We start from the raw sequence: 22,615 nt of genomic DNA, 5'->3' as shown, positions 1-22,615 counted from the left end.
GCTGATCTTCTATGGGGTCCAGCTGGATGTGAGGCGGGACCACTTCACTGGGTTAAACACCCTGCTCTTCGCGATGAATGAATGAATGAAGCGGGATCTTTTACCTGCATGAGTTGTGACTCTCTCACACACGGGACCTCCATTTTATGTCCTATCCGAGGGACAGAGTGTTTTGCCTCTTGCTAGAGGGGACGGTATCATTACACACAACATAATATTGCTCAGTCCAGACCACAGAACCTGTGGTCCAGACTCTTCTTCTTCTTCTTCTTCTGATTAAGTCTGCCTCCTTCAATAGACTGAAGATTCTTGCAGACTGGTGCTATTTACATCATAATACAATTTATTTACAGATATTTACAAGCACATAGAAAATTTGACGAAAATAACTAGCCACTGTGATCAACCGTTAGACGATTTCGAAATGAACCCACAGATGGCGCTGAAACAATTTCTGACGACAGGGAATTCCAGTCGAATTTTTTTTTAATTTTATTTATTTATTCTCCACTCATGGGACGGATAGCCCTGGTCAGCTAAGAGCTGTTTTTCACAAGGGTCCGACCATATATTACAAAAACAAACAAACAAACAAACAAACAAACAAACAAACATACAGTCATTAAAATGTACAAACATTGAAACACACGTAAAAGGAATAAGAAAGAGATAGAAAAAATGTATGTACACTACAAATATGCTTAGAAATACACACAATACATTACAATATAATATGCATTACATTATTACAAAAAAAAACCACATTATTCACAAAGAAGAAAGGATGCCTCCATCGCTAGGCATTTTTTCTGTTTTTATATGTAATGAGTTCCATGACCTTTTACCCCATGACCCTTAATCCAAATCAGTTCAGCTTCAGAGAAAACATAATTCTATTTGAGTTATTATAATAATGAATTTATTAGTTTACTATTATTATGATTTAAGTCCTGTGTCCTTGACCTTGTGCCCTGATAAATCCAAAACCCAAAAATAGTTAATAACTGCCACTCCAAAATGTATTATTATTACAGGGAATACCTGGGCTATTTATTCGACAGGGAATTCGACTCGGGCTCGAACCCGGGTCGCTTGGGTCGGAGGCAGACGCGCTACCGACTGAGCCAACACAAAGCAACTGGGAAGTTGTGAGTTAGTCAATGGACATCATCACTAGTCGTCATCTCATTTACATCATTATGTGGCTGCAACACTGAATGTCGATAATTATCCCTTTTCCGCGAGAAATAATGTGCTCTATTTTATTACTTATGGGGATTTGGGGTGGTGTTCTGAAATCCTTCCTAGGAAGAAATTTCTTCCTAAGTCAGGATTTTTTCCTAAGTGGTATTCTGAAAATCTTCCTAAGTAAACATAGGAAGAAACTTAGGAAGGGGACGGGAATATGCAAATTTCAATTTTTGTGCGCCAAAGAGGTTTTTGATGCGCGCGTTGTAACAACTCGTACCATTACTGCGAGTAGCCAGAACGCTACAATGTAGTTTATACAGGCCGCTCCCATATTAGTCTGGGTGCCAAAGCCACTTTTTGGGCCTAACCTTGTTTTACCGTCCACCCAATGTTTTTGGATGGTTTTACCCTATTTCGGGGGTGCTGAATCCGAATCTGGATGATGCAACTCTTGCATCCTTGAGGGTTTTGAGATATTCAAGATGGCCGCCAAAATGGCCGCCCAAACCGGAAATTCCCATGTCTTTCCATCTAAATGGTGAGAAATTGAAAACAATTGATGGTTTTACTCTATTTCGAGGGTGCTGAATCCGAATCTGGATGGTGCAACTCTTGCATCCTTGACGAATTTGAGATATTCAAGATGGCCACCGAAATGGCCGCCAAAACAGGAAATTCTCATGTATTTCCTTCTAAATGGTGAGAAATTGAAAACAATTGATGGTTTTACCCTATTTCAAGGGTGCTAAATCGGATTCTGGATGATGCAACTCTTGCATCCTTGAGGGTTTTGAGATATTCAAGATGGCCGCCAAAATGGCCGGCCAAACCGGAAATTCCCATGAATTTCCTTCTAAATGGTGAGAAATTGAAAACAATTGATGGTTTCTACCCTATTTCGAGAGTGCTGAATCCAAATCTGGATGGTGCAACTCTTGCATCCTTGAGGATTTTGAGATATTAAAGATGGCCGTCAAAATGGCCGCCGAAATGGCCGCCAATTAAAACCAGAAATTCCGATGTATTTCCTTCTAAATGGTGAGAAATTGCAAACATTAACTTGGTGGTTTCTACCCTGTTTGGAGGGTGCTGAATCCGAATCTGGGCGATGCAACTATTGCATCCTTGAGGATTTTGAGATATTCAAGATGGCCTCAAGAATGGCCGCCAAAACCGGAAATTCCCACGTATTTCATTCTTAATGGTTCAAATTTGAGAACAATTGATGGTTCTATGATATTTCGATTTTAAAATGGCCGCCAAAACCGGAAATTTCCACGTATTTCAATTTTCATGGTTCATAATTGAGAACAATTTTATTGATGATTCTACCCTATTTCGATCACTGTGCTGAATGCGAATCTGGACGATGCAACCCTTGCATCATTGAGAGTTTGGAGATATTCCAGATAGCCGCCAAAATTTTTCGCCAGAATGGTGAGAAATTGATAACAATTGACGGCTTTACCCTATTTTTTTTTCTGAAAGATTTCAGGTTTTTGTCAATGGCAAAATCTAAACCCAACTATACTCTGCTGATAAACGAACGCATATTGTAGTTCTTTCATCCCAATTTGAACTTGCTGTACAGTGAAACCAGTTCTACCGGATATCTTGGAGCGATACAGCTGTGCCAGCAATGAATCCTGCAAGACTACAGATGCGGTTGAATATTTGCAAGATTACACTGTTTCATCTACATATCATGGATATGTTTTGAACACTAACAATCAGTGGACAAGACATGCCCATCTCGATCATATTGTGATAGTGATGTAGAGAAGTTTACTGAGATTCCCAACATTACCTGTCTTAATCCATGAACAGTTTTAATCGTTTCATCCATGGACACTCACATTGGTTAATTGGTTTAGGTTGGTGGTCTTGATGATATTGTTGAAGACACGAGTTGGACATTTTTATAGTTATGCTTCAATTTTTTTTTCGATATGATGTAATATCATATAATTATATATATAGGCGACAAACCTCATATCTACAAAATGTCACATGTTCAGTAGAGAAAAACAAACAAACACAAAACGCAAACAAACATGGCAGCCAAAGCACTATAACAATGAGAGAACCTTTCCTTTGACATGCCATGGTAGCTTCATTTTTGGGGTAGGATAGCCAAGGTTTGGACAGGACATCACTAACTGATTATTTGGCTGTTTATTCAAAAGAGTCATTTTCACCAAAATTTCAGATACAAGGTCTTGCCGCCCAAGCGACGATATCATAATTATTATGCACGCGAGGGGATTGAAAATCACATGGAACGCGCCGTAAAAACAAACAAACGACAACATGTAAGGTAATAGTTGATAGTCCAGTAACCACGCAGAGTGCTTTTGAAATTACCCTATTATAGTGGTCATGGATGCAACCATTTCTAGTGACGTAATCAGAATAAAAATGTTTCATAAGAGTACGCGGCGAGACTCATAAGAATACAAGACAAATTTCAACACCAAATACCAGCAGGCTATAATTAAATATTACTCTTATAGCCAAAAAGGATTAGCTTCACATCAGTCTGTGGAGCCCTTATTGGCTACCGCAAGCATTACTTTATAGCAATTGTGCATAAAGAAATTCTTAGTCGTAACTTTGTGTTTGTACGTTTCAGTATGATGTCAATATCATTTTTGTTTTTTGACATTACGTGTTAAAGTTCCGTTTGAGACATATCGGAATATCTCAGTATATTACAATACCATTGTGACAGTTATTTTGGATGCACTTAATTGTTGGATGATCTGACAAATTTTGCTCAACCGAGTTGAATTCAAGAATACGGATTTTTGCTTTTCACCTTTGGTTTAATCCCTCGCTTCACGTTACAGCACAATATTTCACAATTTATAAGAAAATATTAAGGAATTTCCGTTTATACAGGACATTTGTAAATATCTCAAAACCTTCAGCACCCTAGAAATGGGGTAAGACCATCAATTCATTTTCAAATTTTTACCATTTAGAAAAAAATATTAACATTGGAATTTCAATTTCTGTCAATGATTTTGACTGTCATCTTGGACATCTCTAAAACCTAAAGAATGCAAAAATTGCGACAACAAAATGTTGAGGGTGCTGAATAGGGTCTCAAAAATTTCACTATCGACTTATTTTGGCGGTCATCTTGGAATTCTCAAATTCCCCCAAAACACAAGAGTTGCATCAACCAGGTTCGGATTCAGCACCCTCAAAATAAGGTAAAACCACCAATTGTTTTCAATTTTACACCATTTAGAAGGAAATAGGGGGCCTACATGGGAATTTCCGTTTTTGACGGCCATTTTGGCGGCCATCTTTATCATCTCAAAACCATTAAGGATGCAAGAGCTGTATCCTGCATCTTCAAATTCAGCAAGCTCAAAATAGGGTGAAACCATCAATTGTTTTCAATTTTACACCATTTAGAAGGAAAAAGGGGGTCTACATGTGAATTTTCATTTTTGACGGTCATTTTGGTGATCATCTTTATTATCTCAAAACCCTTAAGGATACAAAAGTTTTATCACGATTCTGATCCAGCACCCTCAAACTAGGGTAAAACCATCAATAGTTTCTCACCATTTAGAAGGAAATACATGGGAATTTCTGGTTTTGGCGGCCATTTTGGCGGCCATCTTGTATATCTCAGAGCCCTTAACGATGCAAGAGTTGCATTATCCAGATTCGGATTTAGCACCGTCGAAATAGCTTAGAACTTTCAATTGTTTTCAATTACTCACCATTAAGAAGGAAATACATAGGAATTTCCGGTTTGGGCGGCCATTTTGGTGGCCATCTTGAATATCTTAAAATTCTCAAGGATGCAAGAGTCTCATCAGCCAGATTCGGATTCAGCGCCCTTGAAATAGGGTAGAATAATCAATTGCTTTCAATTACTCACCATTTAGAAAGAAATACATAGTAATTTCCTGTTTTGGCGGCCATTTTGGCGGCCATCTTGAATATCTCAAAATCCTCAAGGATGCAAGAATTGCACCATCCTGATTTGGATTCAGCACCCTCGAAATAGGGTAAAACCATCAATTGTTTTCAATTTCTCACCATTTAGAAGGAAATACATGGGAATTTCCGGTTTGGGCGGCCATTTTGGCGGCCATCTTGAATATCTCAAAATACTCAAGGATGCAAGAGTTGCATCACCCAGATTCGGATTCAGCACCCCCGAGATAGGGTAAAACCATTAAAAAACATTGGGTGGATGGTAAAACAAGGTTCGGCCTTTGGCACCCAGACTATATGCATAGTACAACGCTGTACAATCCAGAGGGACAACCAATACAACTCATCCTGCCGTCAAGCAAAGCGAGGCCGAGTTATCCCCGAGTCCGAGTCTAGCCTGACCCCGTTCGGGTAAGTTCTGAGACTGAACGTTTTTGGTTAATATTTCCCATTTTCGTCGTTACCCATCTAATATCTTGTTATTACAGCGTTATTCCGCACATTTCCTAGGCATACGTTCACATTTTGGAGCAAAATTTGATAACTTTTGCAGGCGTACCAGAACTTTGTTTGGGCTTTAAGAAAGGACGTGGGCGGGGATAAGGATGGCCTAATTTGCATTAGGAAGTGCCTAGGAAGAAATCTCAGAATACCAATTCTGTCTTTCCTAGGCACTTCCTAAATTTCTGACTTAGGAAGAAACTTAAATAGAAAGAAACTTGGGAAGATTTTCAGAATACCACCCTTGATATCCGTGTGTGTGAGAATTACGTGTGAAACAAAATCAAAATGCTGTACTGTGCATGTGTATATCAGTGTATACTGCATGTCAAATATAGATCTTCATCTATGCTGTACGTCCGTAAGCAACGATTTTTTTTTCTTGTCAAGTACATAATTCGGTTTGGAACAGTGTTGTCTACGTCATCAGATACGTCATCAGTTACCTTTTCAATATACAGTCGGTTCAATGGAGACAAACACTGAGCTGAACAGAAAAGTAAAACAATCAAGACAATTTGAATGAAAATACATATGATTGATTGCCTTTCACTTGCTTCAATGTAGCTAATTTGATTGAGTATTATTTGTACAAAAACATGGACAAGATGCTGTATTCTACTGCAAAACAGCATTTGATATATGTGTTGACAATGATGTCTGATGTCTTATCAAGTAATGTCTTTTCCGACCCCTAACCTGCACTAGAGAAGAATTTGCTATATAACTGTATATTTGTACTTTTTTATTTTGTTTTTCTCTTATGTTCCGGTCATTGTTGTACCCGTGCTCACCTTCTCAATCTTAAACTCGTTTTTAACCGGGACCTACGCTCAACAAGCTCGCTTTTAAGTAGGTTCCTTCATATTTCTTTAGCATTCATTCACAGATTCCATACTCAACAGATCGACCACTATTATGTTTTACATATTTGCAATATTCTATGTATGTCACGTATTTCATTTAATTTTGTTATATATGATGTAATTTTTCATCGAGAAATATGAAAATAAATTGAATTGAATTGAACTGAATTGAAGTAAGACTAGATTAGACAGCATCTTAACAATCATTTCTGTTGAAGGCTAGAATCCCGTGCGGCCAGACCGAACAAGAAATGGTGGTGGGGTGATTATGCACGTGCAACTTAAAGAATAATTCAACTTAGACACACAAAGGTTTACAAACTTTAGCAGTTACCACATGTACACACGTATAGATACATGTACTACATGCATTGGTATGTACCTATACATGTATAGTACATGTATTATACTTGAAATGAATGTGTGCACGTTGAATGACCCAATCTGAAGTTGCTTATCAACATTCAATGGTGCAGACTTTAGATCCTTACATAATAAGCGTTTCAGTTATTAGGATATGTTTTACAAAAACGTGGAAGTCACTTTATTAGAACAGATAAAGTACAAGTACTGTACAGGGGCGATCACTCATCGCCGGTTTAGATGGCGGTTCATGGCGGTTCTCAAACCGCCATGAAGCGTGTCCCAACGATGGCGGAAAGCACTTTAAACGCGATGTGACTATACGTTCTCAACACGTTTTGAACACGTCGCTAACGCGGATTGGCGCGGTAGTAACACGGATCTCCCCGAAAGGTGGAGGAGTCCATACCAAGCCCCTCAAGTTGGATGCAATCAGAACCCTTTCACTCGTCTTCAATGGGTTACAACAAGGAGCGTATTGCTTCGTTAGGCAAACACAATTTAAAAGAAATTTCGAAACGTTGTAACCCCCTGTGTATTTACAGATTGACATAAGTGATGCAATAAGCAATTGTCTTCAAGTTTCAACATGCATTTTCTCTCTCTCGTTTACTTCTAAAATATCTGTATTAATTGTCATTAAAAAGACAACATGTCAAAGCAGAATCCAACATAGTTTACAAAGTTCCCTGTTCATTTGCAGGTTTATATACCAAGTAATGTACAAATACTTGCTTGTTTCAACATCTCTTTTTTTCCTCTTTCATATTTAAGTTCTCACTTATCATCTCTAACAACAGTCAATAAAAAGACATACATTATCAAAGAAGAATATAGTATATCTACATAGTTTCCTGTTATTTACAGGTTCACGTAACATAATAATGGAGTAATTTTTTTTAATCAAGTTTCAACATCGCTTTTCCCTCTACTTTCCTAAGTTTCAACATATCTGTATCAACATGCAGTCTTACAAAAAGGCATACATAATCACGAAAGCAGAACCCAACATATTTACATAAGTCTTCTGTGTATAACTTACAGGTTCACGTAGCTGGCCATCTTTTAAGCTGTTAAGCTTTAACAAAATTATGAACACACCTTTTAATGTAACTGATGTGCTATTCAACATACCTACCAACTTTTTGAGCATTAAACTTTCTTTGTTACTCTATGTTATGAAATATTTTTAAAAAAGTAATGAAACTTTAGCATTCAATATATTTACCCGATCTTGTATTATGGGTTCATCTTTGCTTTTTTCCCCATTTTTATTGCTCCGCCACGGAGTGTCGCCGAAGGCATTATTCTCTTTTAAATTCAACATTTGTTTTCGCATGAAAAGTTATGGCGGTGTTAACATGGTGTTATCACGGATGTTGCGGTGTAAACACGGAGGATGCCGTTCTTTACACGGTGAACGGAGTTTTGATCACGGTCCATTTCAAACCGCCAAGACCGCCACGAAAAATTAAACATGTTTAATTTTTCTGGCGGTTCCCCGCGGTTCTCGGGGTTTATGGCGGATGAGTGACGGATGACAAGGGTTTGTGTACGGTGTGAACACGGTCTTTGGCGGAGCACGGCGAATTGCCGAACCGCCATGAACCGCCATCTAAACCGGCGATGTGTGATCGCCCCTTAGGAATCTGAACTGCAAGGAATCTGAACTGCAACCCACTGCGGAAAATTTAAGCACTAATGACTCACAGAACGCCTGTCACATAAACAAGACTTAAATGTTGGTAAACCCCTAATGCGTAACGTAATCCATCCATATTTTAAGCGACTGTGCCTTTTCATCCAATAAAACAAAGATTGAAAAATACAGACCCACACAGACTCAGACACCTTTTTAAAATTCTTTATTCGAATTTCGTTCAATACCGCAGAATTCACATTCACATTCACAAAAACAAAACATCACACAAAGACAAAATTCATCACTTTGTACAAAAATAATGTCACATAATGACTTCTTTTTTGACCAAAGAAACGAAATTCGTTTTTTCTTTTTTTTAAACACAATATATGTGTGTTAAAATATTGCGAGAATATATCATATTCTCGCAAAATGCCCTCAAAACGGGGGACATGATAGTTGCTCAAGACAATGCACATTTCCATTACTATTTGTTTCTCGCAAGAAAAAAAAAGAAGAATGTATATAAATATACATTTTCCTTTTCCCCCTTCTCTAAACACCGCCTATAATCAAAAACTGAAATATCATCAAGAAATAGAGTCAGAATCTAAATTTAATCTGAAATACTATTTACCCACACGCAGATCCCAAGCTTGCCCACATAATACGTGGGCATATATTTTATGCATCCAAAGCGCCCCCTCATTTTGACTCAAACACTCTGAGCAAACGGGCATACGACCGGCGTGGCTGGTGCAACAAGCCTCCTTGCCGCCCGGAGAAAGGAATGAATGAATGAATGAATGAATGAATGAATGAATGAATGAATGAATGAATGAAGGAAGGAAGGAAGAAGAAGACGAAGAAGAAGAAGAAAACACGGGCACAGACACACCACACACACACACACACACACGCGCGCGCGCGCACGCACACATCTCACAAACACACAAGCACAATGACGTGAACGTGATTATACATGTATTATCGACATCTCATTGTACGGACAAAGCGTATGTACGGTACACAGAGCATAGATCCCCTTATATAGTAATTAAATTGTAAAGCTTACGAGATATCATTACCTATAAAATATCGTTATGACCTTTCACATTTTTGCCGCATGACATAACACTGCATACAGTTTATTCCAATAATGTACTCTTAAAGACCAATGTACTGAATTTCTCATGGACGATAATTATGGCGTCACACATACTTACACGTGGACGTATTGATTAGGTGAAATTTAAGTTCCATTTTATTCGTCTATCTTTCTGTACAACATGATACATTTGAATTACATGTGTTGTTAACAGGAGAATAACAAGCATATAAACCTAAGTGAAATGCACTGGTTAAACCTAAAATGGCCGGGGGGGGGGGGGGGGGGAATCCGCCCCTACTTTCTCGCAACAATTCTGCAAACGCTCAAGGCCTCGTAACGAGTCTTCTGACTTGACTTTTTTATTCAAGTCTCACGCAACTTTTGAGACCAAATTTGCAACGTCCACGTTACGAAGCCGTTACGGAGCCGCGCCCATTTTTGTAACTGCATGTCTCGCCCAAATTTGTGATTTTGTGTACAATTCCCATGGAAAATAGTGCTCTGTTATAAAATTCATAAAACCTGTTTATTTGTACTATTTATCAGTTTGATTGATTGATTTCACGCTGATTATGACAGAAAAGTGGTTAGTGACACTTTCAAACGAAGAAGAAGAAAAAAAGAAAAACCAAAATCTAAAAAAAGAAATGTGCAATTGTTAAATATGTAAAAACAGACATACAAACTAAAAAGTAGACTCTCGATGCTTCTGATTAGGCTGATATAAGATCTTGGGCTTAATGTGCATTATCAATTGATTAGAATTAGAAAGTGATGATTAAAAAAAAGAAATTAAGATAAAATCTAGATTACGTCGTGGGTGTCGAGCGTGCCTAATTCCCGTTATGATCGCACCACTGACACTCGGGGGGGGGGGGGGGGGGGATCCGCCCCCTTCTCGGATGTAGCATAGCCAAAAAAGTCCAGCCTGATTGTGGTTAAGCACGAAAAAAAAAAATGAAGAAAGACGAGGAGACCCAAGAAAAGCAAACCTTATAAAATTAAGGGTCCTCATAATCACTACAAATAGTATTCAACAACACTTACTGATTAAATACTTCTAAACAAAGTATAAAACGTCTTTGAACTAACAAGCAAGGGGGTATAGATAGAAATGAAATACAAGTATTCACAAAAGGGACATAAAACAAAACAATTATCACAGAGATGAGAAATATACAGAAAAAAAAGAACGAAAGCAAGTAAGTGATATAATTCACAAAACCACAACGAGGCCGAAAAAGATAAGTTGGTTACAAGTGTGGAGACAAAAGAAAGTCTTTATGCAGAGATACTGCATAAGGAATATTTAGACTATTATAATTGATGATGACAAGACAGCAATTTAGAGCGCAATTTTGAGTCAACTAAATAATTATTTGAAAGTTACGACTTCAGTTTTTGTTTAAAGACAAATATACTGACAGCACAAGTTATGCTTGAATCTAAAGAATTAAGCAAGCTGCGATATTTCGCTATTACTTTCTTGCTTCCTGTATACTACTTTTCATTATATACAAGAAATTAACCATCTAAAACCTATTCACAACAGCATTGTTACATGACTGCGTACATGATTCGATTTTGCAAGTATAATGATATCACCCTGTGAGACAAAAATGCTATTCGGTAACACTGAATTCAGCTTTAGTTACAACTCATAGACGGGTTTCAGGGGCAGATCCAGGAATTCCGTAAAGGGGAGGCGCCTTTGCAATATTAAAGGGGGGGGGGGGGTGGCACGCATCCCCCCATTTTTTACTTTTCCTTTCTTTCTCTTTTAAACCAAAAATAAAGAGGCCCGGTGCGCCTCCCTTTGGATCCGCCACTGGGTGGTCATATGTGAAGTCATCCACTCATTCGGGAACCTTCAAGACGTCTCGCAGATACCAGTCCTTCAGTATGACGTAATCATCCTCCTTGAGACTGAAGCTGAACCGCCTTGCTTTCAACTGCTCCTGGTGTCTCGGCTGATCTCCAGCTTCTTTAGTCCCATACAATAGACAGCGCTGTTGGAACACAAATCGCGAAATGAAGATCCCACAAAAGGTGTCATAAAAGAAACAAAGGCATGTCACCATTAACAAGTGTGATAAGGTCGAGTTGAATAATTATACACGCAAAAATAACAACAAAATTTACACCATTTTGAAACAAGATATGCTCTCCTATAAATATATAGAGTCTATAATTCTTTATTGACGAAAATTCGTTAAATTTCCTAACTATCATGACTATAAGTGAAAGTAAAAAGAAAGAAATTCCAAGAAAGTTGAGCTGATGAGTATAAACAGTGAACGCACCTTATAGAGACGTGAAGATTTGACGTTAGCTTACGCAGATACGCAGCATATCGCATTGCGGCGTCTTTAATGCATATTACACAATCAGTGAACACAATCAAACAATAACTATTTTAAACTACATTTACCTATATTTTTTGAACTGCATCTTGATTACCTCCTATACTGTAATTGTATAGAATATAAGATTTGATACAGCAATAACGGAAAAGAACAGCAAATCCCAAAAGATACTTTGTTTAGTTGTTCTAGAATCATTTGCACAACGAAGCTATTAAATGATATTCTTCTGAATCGAAAAATCAAGAAAACGGACAATGAAATTCAGATAAACGTGTTCAAAACAAAATACAAGCCGCCTTGCCATTCAACTCTTTCATAAAATACATGATTTTTCATGTATTTTCGCCATATATCTAATTCAGAATAGACTCTAATTTGACAATGTAAGTTAAATCATCCGAACTTACAATTTCAATAGCTACAACGGTGTTTTTCAACTTCAGAATACGTGGTATAAGTATATTTCTGAAATTTATTTTTCAAATTCGTTTTTTTTGTGTGTGTTTATTATGATTGGTTTGGTATTACAAAAAAAGAGTACAAACATAATCTAAGGAATAACAAAAAAATGAAGAAAATGTGAGGTCAGTTTTATGTAGGCAATTTGTTTTGAGGGAAAGGTTCTAGCATAGCAATGGTTGACCTTACGGTCGCCGAATCAGCAGATAGGCTTTTATGTCAAGTGGTGTCATTCTATATTGTGTGAAATGAACCTGATTTTTTTCTTTTTTTTTTGTTTTTTTAATGTTCAATCTGACTGAAGGGAACCTGTGGATATTATACCTTGGGTCGTCGTCGGGGATTTTCTTCCGGATGTCTTTGATGAGTGATAAAAAGCTGGACACACACGATGCTGGATCCCAGAAGCCCTTGATTCAAGACAGATAAATAAATGAATTAATTACTTAATTGATAAGTAATGAAAAATAGAACAGAAATAAAAACAATACATAATACCCCTTTAGATACAACGGATGAATAAGTATCACCTTAATACAAACACACACACAAACACACATATTGCATTTTTATACAAAGCTATATTGTGTTCTTTGCGAAATAAAAGGAAAATATTTTTTGTTGGTTATTTGAACGTGTTCCTGCTTGCTCCTGTGCCCCCAAAACTTCCAACCCGCAGTGCTCTTTTGACCATTACAAATGGAATGCATGGCCATGTTTTTACTCTTTTTACAACTAGCACACAGTCGGTATCACAATGGCAACAGAGTGTCATCTAAATTTTACCGCTGCCTTGTTGGGTAGGTCCTCGTTCCTCATCATCGCTGTTGAGGTGACGACGTTCCGTCTATCGTCCCTCCAGCCAACCACGATGTCGGAGACTCCGCTGATGTGGTTCTTCGACCACCATTTGAGCGTTTTGAATCTGATAAAGAGATAATATGGCGTCACATAAAAAAGGAGAAAATCGATAAGTTGCGACAAGAAAAACTGTTTCCGACAATATAAACTGTTTACTGTTCACTGCATCTGTTTACGAAAATTTAGATTCGCTGAGTTCGCAAACATTAGCCGCTCAGTGAGATACCCCCTTTAGAAGTTGTGACGTCAGTAAAGTCGATCAGTGCTTACATGATTGCAAAGGGGTAAACGTACTTGTCGAAGTTCGATCGTTACCTGGGCTCGGAAAGGGCTTTGTTGGTATTCACATCGACGTAGTTCGTGGGAGGGCGCTCGACCGCGTCCTTCCGCTCAGCTACAGTCTCCCCGCTGAACAGAAAGGTGTAGTCACCACACGTAGCCTTGGTCATCGAGTAGTAAGAGGAACTGGCGTTGATTGGTTGGTCAATATCTGGCTGGCCCCCGTCAACTTTTTGAAATGAAAATGGATGACAAACATTTAGATTTTATGTATTTTATGTCAGGGCTCAACAGACAGTTATTTTTTTTTTCTATTTCCTTCAATAGCCCCATGGCCTTTTCAGACCTCTAAAATCTTTTAATTTAAATTCTGGTACAGTGTAGCTCGAAAAAGAAATATAGTGGCCCGAAAAAAAAGAAGAAATGATAAAAGTTGATTTCAAAGTTCAGTTGCCCGATCGGGCCACTGTATATGATATATATATATATGTATTTTTTTTCGTCACTATTTGTGAGGAAATACCTAGACATTTTGGATTTTAGAAGCCATCTTGAATATCTTATAACCCTGAAGGATGGAAAAAAAACATCCATAAGTTTCGGATTCGGATGCAGTACCCTCGAAACAGGGAAACCCATGAAGAAAAAAAAAATGGGCGGACGATAAAGTGGTATCCCATTTTGTTATGATACATGTAAACGAAAACAGTTTTCATCGTCACAAAGAAGTTTTGAACATGTTCAAAATCTCTGTTGCAACTGTTTCCGAACTTGACAAGCAATGTTTACGAACTCTGACGAAACCTAAGAATTGCTACGTTTGCAAGCATTCGCCACTGAGTGAGAAGGTGAAGCCAAAACCTGACCTTGGCATCCAGTAAAGCTGGTAACAAGAGGCAAGCCTCAACGAAAGAGCCTTGTAAGCCAACCATTCGAATATTCATTATTCCGGCTCCGGAGTTGTTATTCCGAAACACACATTTTCCCTATACCCAGAGTTTTGTTGATCCGAAAATAAAATAGACAAAATAATCAGAACATTTTCTTGTATTGTGACTTTATTCCTAAAGTCTGCTATTTCAAAGGCTCGTTTATCCGAAAACAAAATAAGGTTCGTTGTTCCAAAGGTTCGTAAATCCGAATATGTAACAAGGTTCGTTATTTCGAATGTTTGTTAATCCAATTAAAAAAAAAAGGTTCATAAATCGGAAAATGAAAAAAAAAAAAAAAACAAAACTAACGAACTTTCAAAATAACGAACTTTATTTATTCATATTTTTTTTTTTCGCATAAACGAACCTTCGGAACATCGAGCTCTTCTGAATAACAAACTGTAATCCTTCAAGCACATCTGAACTACAAAGTACCAGCTCTGCCACCACAACTGATTAAAACCAACTGCAGCAAATTCCTGATCGGAGGCACCTTATTTAATAAATATACATTATTTCACACTGATGGTCGATGGGCGAATACCTACGTACTGTATCAAGGAGGTCATGTAAAGTGATGTGTTCATGAATAAAAATCATATTCGCAGATTGCAAAAGTTCCTCGCTCTGGAGTGATCAGTTTCAGCTCTTTTTAGAGACCGTCGTAGATGATGCTAACAGAGGCGACAGGGCCTTATGACAACAGGCTGGAATCTACATCTTTTTGTCTATCAAAATATAACAAACCCTTTGAAATTCCACGAACATTTGAATGCAAGGGCATACCAGCATAATAATCATTTCTACATGTTTACACAAGCAAAATCCTATCCAATGGAAAAAAAAAAATCATGTCCTATCAATGATAGTCGTGTTCATGCCCTCATACAAAACACACGCATACACCCCTTGCATGCATGCAATATATAGAGAAACTCATTATGTCCGAAGTGAATCATGGACCTAATATACATGGACTGTTCACTGCAGTCTCTCTTTGATGTAATGATTGTCGCCGACACCTGGTTATGTGCATCTTAATGAGTACATCCCAGGAGTTTGGACAATAACGATTGTGTGATCATGTATCGTCACTTATAAAAGAATCTTTTCCCTCATTTCAGTCTTGTTTCGCTGATGTGCCTTTTTCAGACGGAAATGTCTTTGAATGAATGCAGATGATGAGAAGCAGCAAACCTGAGATCGTTACAAATTTTGTTCCAAAAGATGGGTAATTGCTGAGTCGCACATTTTCGCACACGCATAAGACCTTTCCCAACGGCAAAATATCTGTTCTCTACCATTTCCGTCCCTTATTGCTCTGGAATAAGTTGCTGGAATATTGATATCACAAATGACGATCATTCTGCCAAAATGTTGGCTTTCTTTTAAAAACTGCCTGCTTCACCCGAGAGAACTTGTTTGAGGTATGATTTCCTAACATACACCGCAACTGCACATTCACTTTTCTTGATTTTTGTGAGTTATTTTCTTCTGCGCATATAGATTTAGATTTCCCGAATCTTCGTCTTGTTCTTTTCCCTGCTTGCTGGCGGTGACGATCATGGGATCAAAGCAGTGAAGAATGCTAAAAGATGCCTTTGTAGCGCTTTTGAGATGTACGGGTGCATGAATTAATTAACGATACGATGAATGTCCATGCGTATTAGGTCCATGGTTGAATGAAACTTCTGCCACATATGTAAAGGCTCGGTCACAAATGCTTTTACGAACTGCTACGAACGCCGTATGACCGATTTTTAGACAATTTCGTAATGCCCCAGTCACACAGTGCTTTACGATGGATTACGTCCGCCGCGGATAGATACGAATGAGTGGACGCAGGGGGACGCAGCGTGGACGCAGGCATCCGCGTGGACGTATGTAGACGTAACTGCCTGTAACTCATCCGTAAAGAAACGCAAAATGACGTCGCCGAACCTGCGAAATTTTGAAATGTTCAAAATTTCGCAGAGGGACGCCACGGACGCAAACTTACGCAAGTAACCGTAACCAGACGTAACTATCCGTAACTGAACGTAACTACCGGTGGCTTGGACGCAGACCATCCGCAAAAAAAATTACCTTCCGTCCGTTTGCGTTCGCTTACGTCCACCGTAAGTATCCGAAATTAACCGCAAGTTAACGTATCACAACAGTTTCCTCCGCTTACGGATATTTACGGACAGCTACGGATGTTGCGGACAATTACGTCCTTCGACGTTTTCCGTTTTCCACTCGCATGGGAACACAGAGACTCGTGGGAAGGCACACTACTCCTGTTCCCAAGCTGCAGCGCCTTTACCTGAAGGAATACTACAACACAGTCGGAGCGGTGGAGAGGCAGAACTGCATGGTCAAATTATGAAATTTCTCCCACATATTGGTCATTTTAAGTGGCACCCATATACCACGAATACTCATGACATCGGTTGACTCTTGGTGCTGAACTTTTTTTCTTGTACTCTTCGAATGTATATTTTTCGAAAAAAGCAATATTTTGGGTAGGGGATGGGGTGATAGCATTTTATTCACTTTTCTGGCCGGGGAAGGTGTGGGACAGGGGCAACTCTATAAAATGAGAACGAATTTAGTATTTCTGTATAGTCTTACCCATGCACTTTACGCTCCATCGAATGAGTATTACATTTGTTTTTGTGTGTGTGTGATAATAAGAATAATAATAATAATAATGATAATAATAATAATAACAATAATAATAATAATAATAATAATAATAAAGGACATTTATATTGCGCAGCTACTATCATAATATACTTTACTGCGCATTACAAATTGACATGCATACAAGAAATTCAAACAGAAAATACATTACTTCAAGAGATGACTTGATATTGTGTTTGGGTGTGGGAGGGGTGTTTGAAAGTTTTGATGTCTTTTTTTTTCTGTAAATTTAATAAGCATTGCTTTATCATAAATATCTCCTTTATAACATAACCCAGTAAGTCATGAATTTCGCTGAACAATGACAGCGTAACCACAGTTTGCCTATTCCATGACTGCAAGTAATATTTTCTTACTCTAATGTTTAACTTTTCGATCTATATTGTATTTTATTTGTGGTATAGTGATGTTATATGTGACCCTGCACCACAAAACACACAACAAGTCGCCACACATGAAATTTTAGTTGAGAGCATATTCTTAAAGAGCAGACTTTAAGCTTTAAAATGATGTATTACTCAAATCAAATGGACTCTCCTAACCTATCTAAATAGTGGAAAGAATGCACACACTCAGAAAAAGTGTAAACTGAGAAAAGAGGCTCTGAAGTACAGTGTCTATTCAAGAGCTTAATCTTTATCAAGCCGTGCTGGTTGTGCGATGAATGCGACAAAAAACAGGATGGAAACCACCGGAGTAACAACAATGAGGGGATTATCAGATTAAACTGAAATTAATAATAATAATAATAATGATAATGATAAAGCCTTATTTACCCAGGGTAGCCAAGTCAAGATCGGCTCGGTTGACCCATTTCACCTATTTTCAATCCTCAAACAAAATCAGTGTGTGCGACTTTTTGTTCGTTTTGTGATGCACGGTCACAATATATTCTTTACATTTATGACGTTTATTCATATTTGAGTTGCACAAAAAAAATCAAACTTCAAGTTCAAAATTTCATATATCTTTTATTATTGTAAAGCAAATTAAAGGATAACGATTTTTTTTTCACAACTTGTACGTAATACAATTTCAGTTTTCCCCAGTATACAATGTAAGACAGTCCAAAATGATTATTGTAGTCCGGTTTGGGCAAATGCCTCCAAATCTTACCTTTCGCAATTACAAATACTACAAAATAGATCACTTCGTATTGTTATGAATGTTGATTATATGCATCCTACTGATAATTTATATGATACATTGAAATTAGATCGGCTACATGTAAGATGGGCTAAACAACTAGCATGTACAATGTACCGTTCATTACATGAATTATACCCTCCCTATTTAAATCAAATGTTTTGTTTTCGACAGACTGCTTATAGCACAAGGTCCGGCCCATCCAAATTGAAACTCATTCAACCGAAGACCAACTATGGTAAACGGTCCCTATCTTATCGAGGGGCCAAACTTTGGAATGAGCTTAATTATCCCTCTTCAACAATTGTATCATATTTTGAAGCATTCAAACGTTACGTAAATCACAGCCCCGACATACCCATTTTTGCAGGATAATGAGTCAACGCAATTAGTAGATTATTTGAGATTGTACGAGAACGATTTTTCTCACCCATCCCCCACCCCCATTCCCCGATTTTTGATGTTGATTATATCATTTTTTATTATTGTTTCTAATTTCTTAATAATATGTAGGTTTTTTCCCCTTAGTTAAATTGTATAGCTCATGCCATTCTGGCTTTTTATGTAATTTTAGTTGTATATGATTGATTGATTTGTTGTTTGTACTGATGGCATGTTTTGTATTTTGGTTGGACCCCTGTGAAAACCAGGTTTTAGCTGACCAGGGTAATCCATCCCGTGAGTGGAGAATGAACAAATAAAATAAATAAATAAATAAATAAATAAATAAATGAATAAAATAAAATGGGATAACCTTGCTGTCATAATACACTGACTTAGCAGGAATCGTAAGAGAAAACCAAATTGTCCATAATTATTAATAACAATCTGTAACTATCCGTAATTATCCGAAAATATCCGCAACTCTCCGCAAGTGTTCAGAACTATTATGTGCCAATTCGTAAGAATATCCGCAAGTGGACGCAAGTATTCGCATCTGGTCGTATCTGTCTGTATCGCCCGCATTTTTTGCCCGCATGTTTTGTACAAATTTCTGGTGACGGCAAAGGATCCGCGGGGGTCCGCGGAAAAAATGACTTTTTTGGACGTAACGCCGGACGCAGAGCATTATGTGACCGGGGCTTAAGATCTTCTAAAGAAGGCCGTACGAAACCAGCGTTCGTAGACCGTTCGTAGACCGTTCGTAAGTTCGTAACCTGGTCGATGATCTTGTCCAAGACTTTTTTTTCTTTAATACTGCGTAAGAAACCCTCTCTTCGTAAGGCGGCCTTACGAACGTCGTACGAACATCGTAAGAACTACGCAAAATTTTTTAGGGTCGAGAGACAATTCTAGAAGCCTTTAATTCTTACGATGATTGTAAGATCGCCTTAAATCATTCATAGAGGGCTCTTACGTCTTTCGTAAGAATGCTTTATGAACTCTTCGAGTTTGTAAGGTGGTCGTGAGAGACTTATAAGGCGTAGGTACAAGATTTGTTCAACTGTTGAGTTTTAGGGGTATAAAACCAAACGCGCGAAGTTGAAATCCTCACTCTGTTCTAGGTGTTCGACCAGAAAACATCTCTGTTAAATTTGGGACCAAAAGGGAAGGCAATCAAAGGGAAAAGGGGGAAGGGGAAGAAAAGTAAGAAGGGAGATGAGGAGGAAGGAGAGAGAGGGGGGAGAGTTGGAGCAACAACCTCCTCCTCCTCCATGTCCTCCTCTATTTGCAAATGCAGCTGCAGTTGTAATCTCGGTGGCACTACTAACATCTTGAAGATTAAAACTCTCTTACGAATGACTTGAGAGTACCATGAGTTGCACGTACGACCATCTTACGACAAAAAGAAATCTTAAGACGGCCGTAAGTCTGACGAAAGAATAACTCAAGACATTCTTACGACAAACGTACGAATTCTAGGGCCATTACATAACTGAAAATCATTTCGTTTTTCTAAAAGGCCTTAAGTTGTTCTTGCGAATTTAACAGCGTTCGTACGAAATTCGTAAGAAGGCCGTAAGAATCTGTACCCCATTTACGAATCTCCAGAAATCGTACGAACAGTGACATTCGTACGAACGCATGGAACCTTTGTGACCGTAGCTTAAGTTTTACTCCATCTTTATCAACTTAATATCTATTATTGAAACCCCGCTTGCATGTTTAGTTGCTTTGCGCTTTGCTTAAGAGTCCTAACATGCGAAGGAAGTGGTCGTTTAGCGGAAACATACATTATACATTTTGTCCTGCATTGTTTTCTGTCTGATATGAATCAAAGTCAGCCATCATCTATAGTAAAGATGACAAGTCATAGTGGGCTCCGTTTTTCATCGTTTGATATATACCTCTGACCTATAATGCCATTTTAGAGCATTTTCTTATCACGTACATATACAACTTTGCAACTTACAAGCATCTCGTATATTCTCCATTATGCATGTAATTGTACAATGCCTTTCCTCTTCTTTATATATGTGCTATCACAAATGCCTTACGTTATCTCGAATTTTGTACCGTAGCACTCAACAAAGCTACGATGGAAACTGAGAGATCATAGGCCTAGGCTTATTGTTAGTGCAGGCAATTTTTCAAATGTTGCATACCGCTTGTGACGTACTGCAGAATTTTTTTCCCGCCGAATCCCAACTGTTTCGGGACCCTTTCGAGTCGTAGGTCCGTCACGCCCTCTATAGGTAGTAGGTCCCATGGTAACGCGTTACCATCAGGTCGACTTCGACAGCATCGGTTCCAGCACGGAGGAGGCAACCGAGAATGCCACGACGAGCTATGAAGTCGACGTCCATTCTGAGAGAAAGAATCAGACAATACGTAAAGGCAGTGTCATACTTGATCATATCGAGCTAACGAATGCCCAACGTATTCGAAAATTTTAAGATACGTTCGCATCCGTCACTTATCTTCCGTAACATGTTTGAGGTTTGTTGTATTCATTAACTATTCGTAGGGATTGACAGAGATACGCTGGATTCGAATTTTGATTTTGGGGACATAAAAACTGTTAGAGGATGACAACGTAACACGCCGTGTAGACGTTGAACATCTGCTGTTTTAATGTTTTTGGTGCCGAGTGTTCGTTATTTAACCGTCCGCCGTTTGTCTAGGTAGGACCTTATACGTCCAGCCAATTTGGAACTTTGCCGAAACGAATGCACAACGTTTACAGAGCATTATAGTAACAAACAGATAACGAATGACCAATACAGTTGTAATACACGCCATATTCTAAATTGCTTCAGCCATTACATGACATTCGTCTGACGTGCTTGACTTTAGTCAAGAGTAGAGTAAAGAGCGCGCAAAGTAGAGGAAACGCTTGTATATGCTATATAGTGTGACAGGGCCTTAACATGTTTGACATGACGTGTTGTTGGGCTATTCGTTAGCTCTTCGTAGGGATCATGATTCGCAGATATAGTATGCTTGAGCCAAATTTTCATTTTCAACATGTTCAAAAATGCTTTACTATATACACATTCTAATTGAGCAATGTATTAAATGTAGTAAGGTTGAAGGTATATAAAATGTCTCAGCAATTTCAAAACAGATTTTCATCTAATGGACTTTGAATTCCTCTTAGAATGGTTTGTTCTGTATTATTTCATATGTGGTTTCTTGGTATATCGCAAAAAAAAGTTAAAAGCCCAATCCTCAGCTCCACCAATGCTATACCACCCCTTTAGGCATTACAGATTTGATCAGTGTTCCGCTTCAACAAATTTATGCTATATTCTTTTCTTACTTTATTTCTTGACTCTTTGCGGCAGGTTTCAGGATTCCATTTTCCTTAAGTTCTTTCTGATGGTCTCGAATCCATTCTAGAACCGGAGTCAGCGATGTCGGTTGCACATCGCTGTAATCCCTCTCGGCAAAGTCGTCGATGCCGTGCGTCAGGTCGAAATTTGGCCTCTCGTCTGGTTCGACAAAGAATCGGCGATTTCGCAGATCATTACAGTAATTCTTGTCTTCGTCAGTGGAGAATGTTCCAAGAACAACGTGATCATGGAATCCTACGTCATTGCTAGCCATGATACTGTCCTGCTATTGTCGACTTGAACAGAATTGTAGTTGGATGTCCAAATTTTGAAGAGCTCTTTCGGCGATTGTGAATGTTTCACGGGCGGTGGTAGATCCCTAACAGCAATGAAATTGCTAAGAATATTGCTAAGAGTTAATCAGGCACAAAGCAAAGCTGTAAAGGGATATACTCTGGAGCAAGTGAGTGTAGATCGCCAGAAGATACCGCTCATAGATATTCATTGAAGGATAGTGAACCCTAGAATGATTAACCA

General features: G+C 38.3%; 1 protein-coding gene across 1 annotated transcript; it reads right to left on the bottom strand.

The window, feature by feature from the left end:
* Positions 1 to 11,490: 11,490 nt before the first annotated feature.
* On the bottom strand, positions 11,491 to 22,352 carry LOC139724902 (decapping and exoribonuclease protein-like). Its single transcript, XM_071636026.1, has 7 exons — positions 22,066 to 22,352; positions 21,026 to 21,110; positions 19,858 to 19,888; positions 13,636 to 13,828; positions 13,246 to 13,384; positions 12,759 to 12,869; positions 11,491 to 11,643 (listed from the first exon to the last, which is right to left on the bottom strand). The coding sequence occupies exons 1-7, from the start codon at positions 22,350 to 22,352 to the stop codon at positions 11,491 to 11,493; spliced, it is 999 nt and encodes a 332-aa protein (XP_071492127.1).
* Between the last annotated feature and the right edge of the window lie 263 nt (positions 22,353 to 22,615).

Source organism: Diadema antillarum, unplaced genomic scaffold, assembly GCF_040938485.1.
Source record: "Diadema antillarum isolate AM-2024a unplaced genomic scaffold, OU_Dant_1.0 seq00000002_RagTag, whole genome shotgun sequence".
In the NCBI taxonomy this organism is placed as follows: Eukaryota; Metazoa; Echinodermata; class Echinoidea; order Diadematoida; family Diadematidae; genus Diadema; species Diadema antillarum.
This window is presented reverse-complemented; position numbering and strand designations above follow the sequence as displayed.

Excerpts from the sequence above, each read along its gene's own strand:
- LOC139724902 (XM_071636026.1), bottom strand. The coding sequence starts at position 22,352 with ATGGCTAGCAATGACGTAGGATTCCATGATCACGTTGTTCTTGGAACA. Across the intron at positions 13,829-19,857 it reads GGTCGAACACCTAGAACAGA|TTGACGGGGGCCAGCCAGAT; the intron begins GTGAGGATTTCA and ends CATTTCAAAAAG. Across the intron at positions 13,385-13,635 it reads AAAGCCCTTTCCGAGCCCAG|ATTCAAAACGCTCAAATGGT; the intron begins GTAACGATCGAA and ends TCTCTTTATCAG.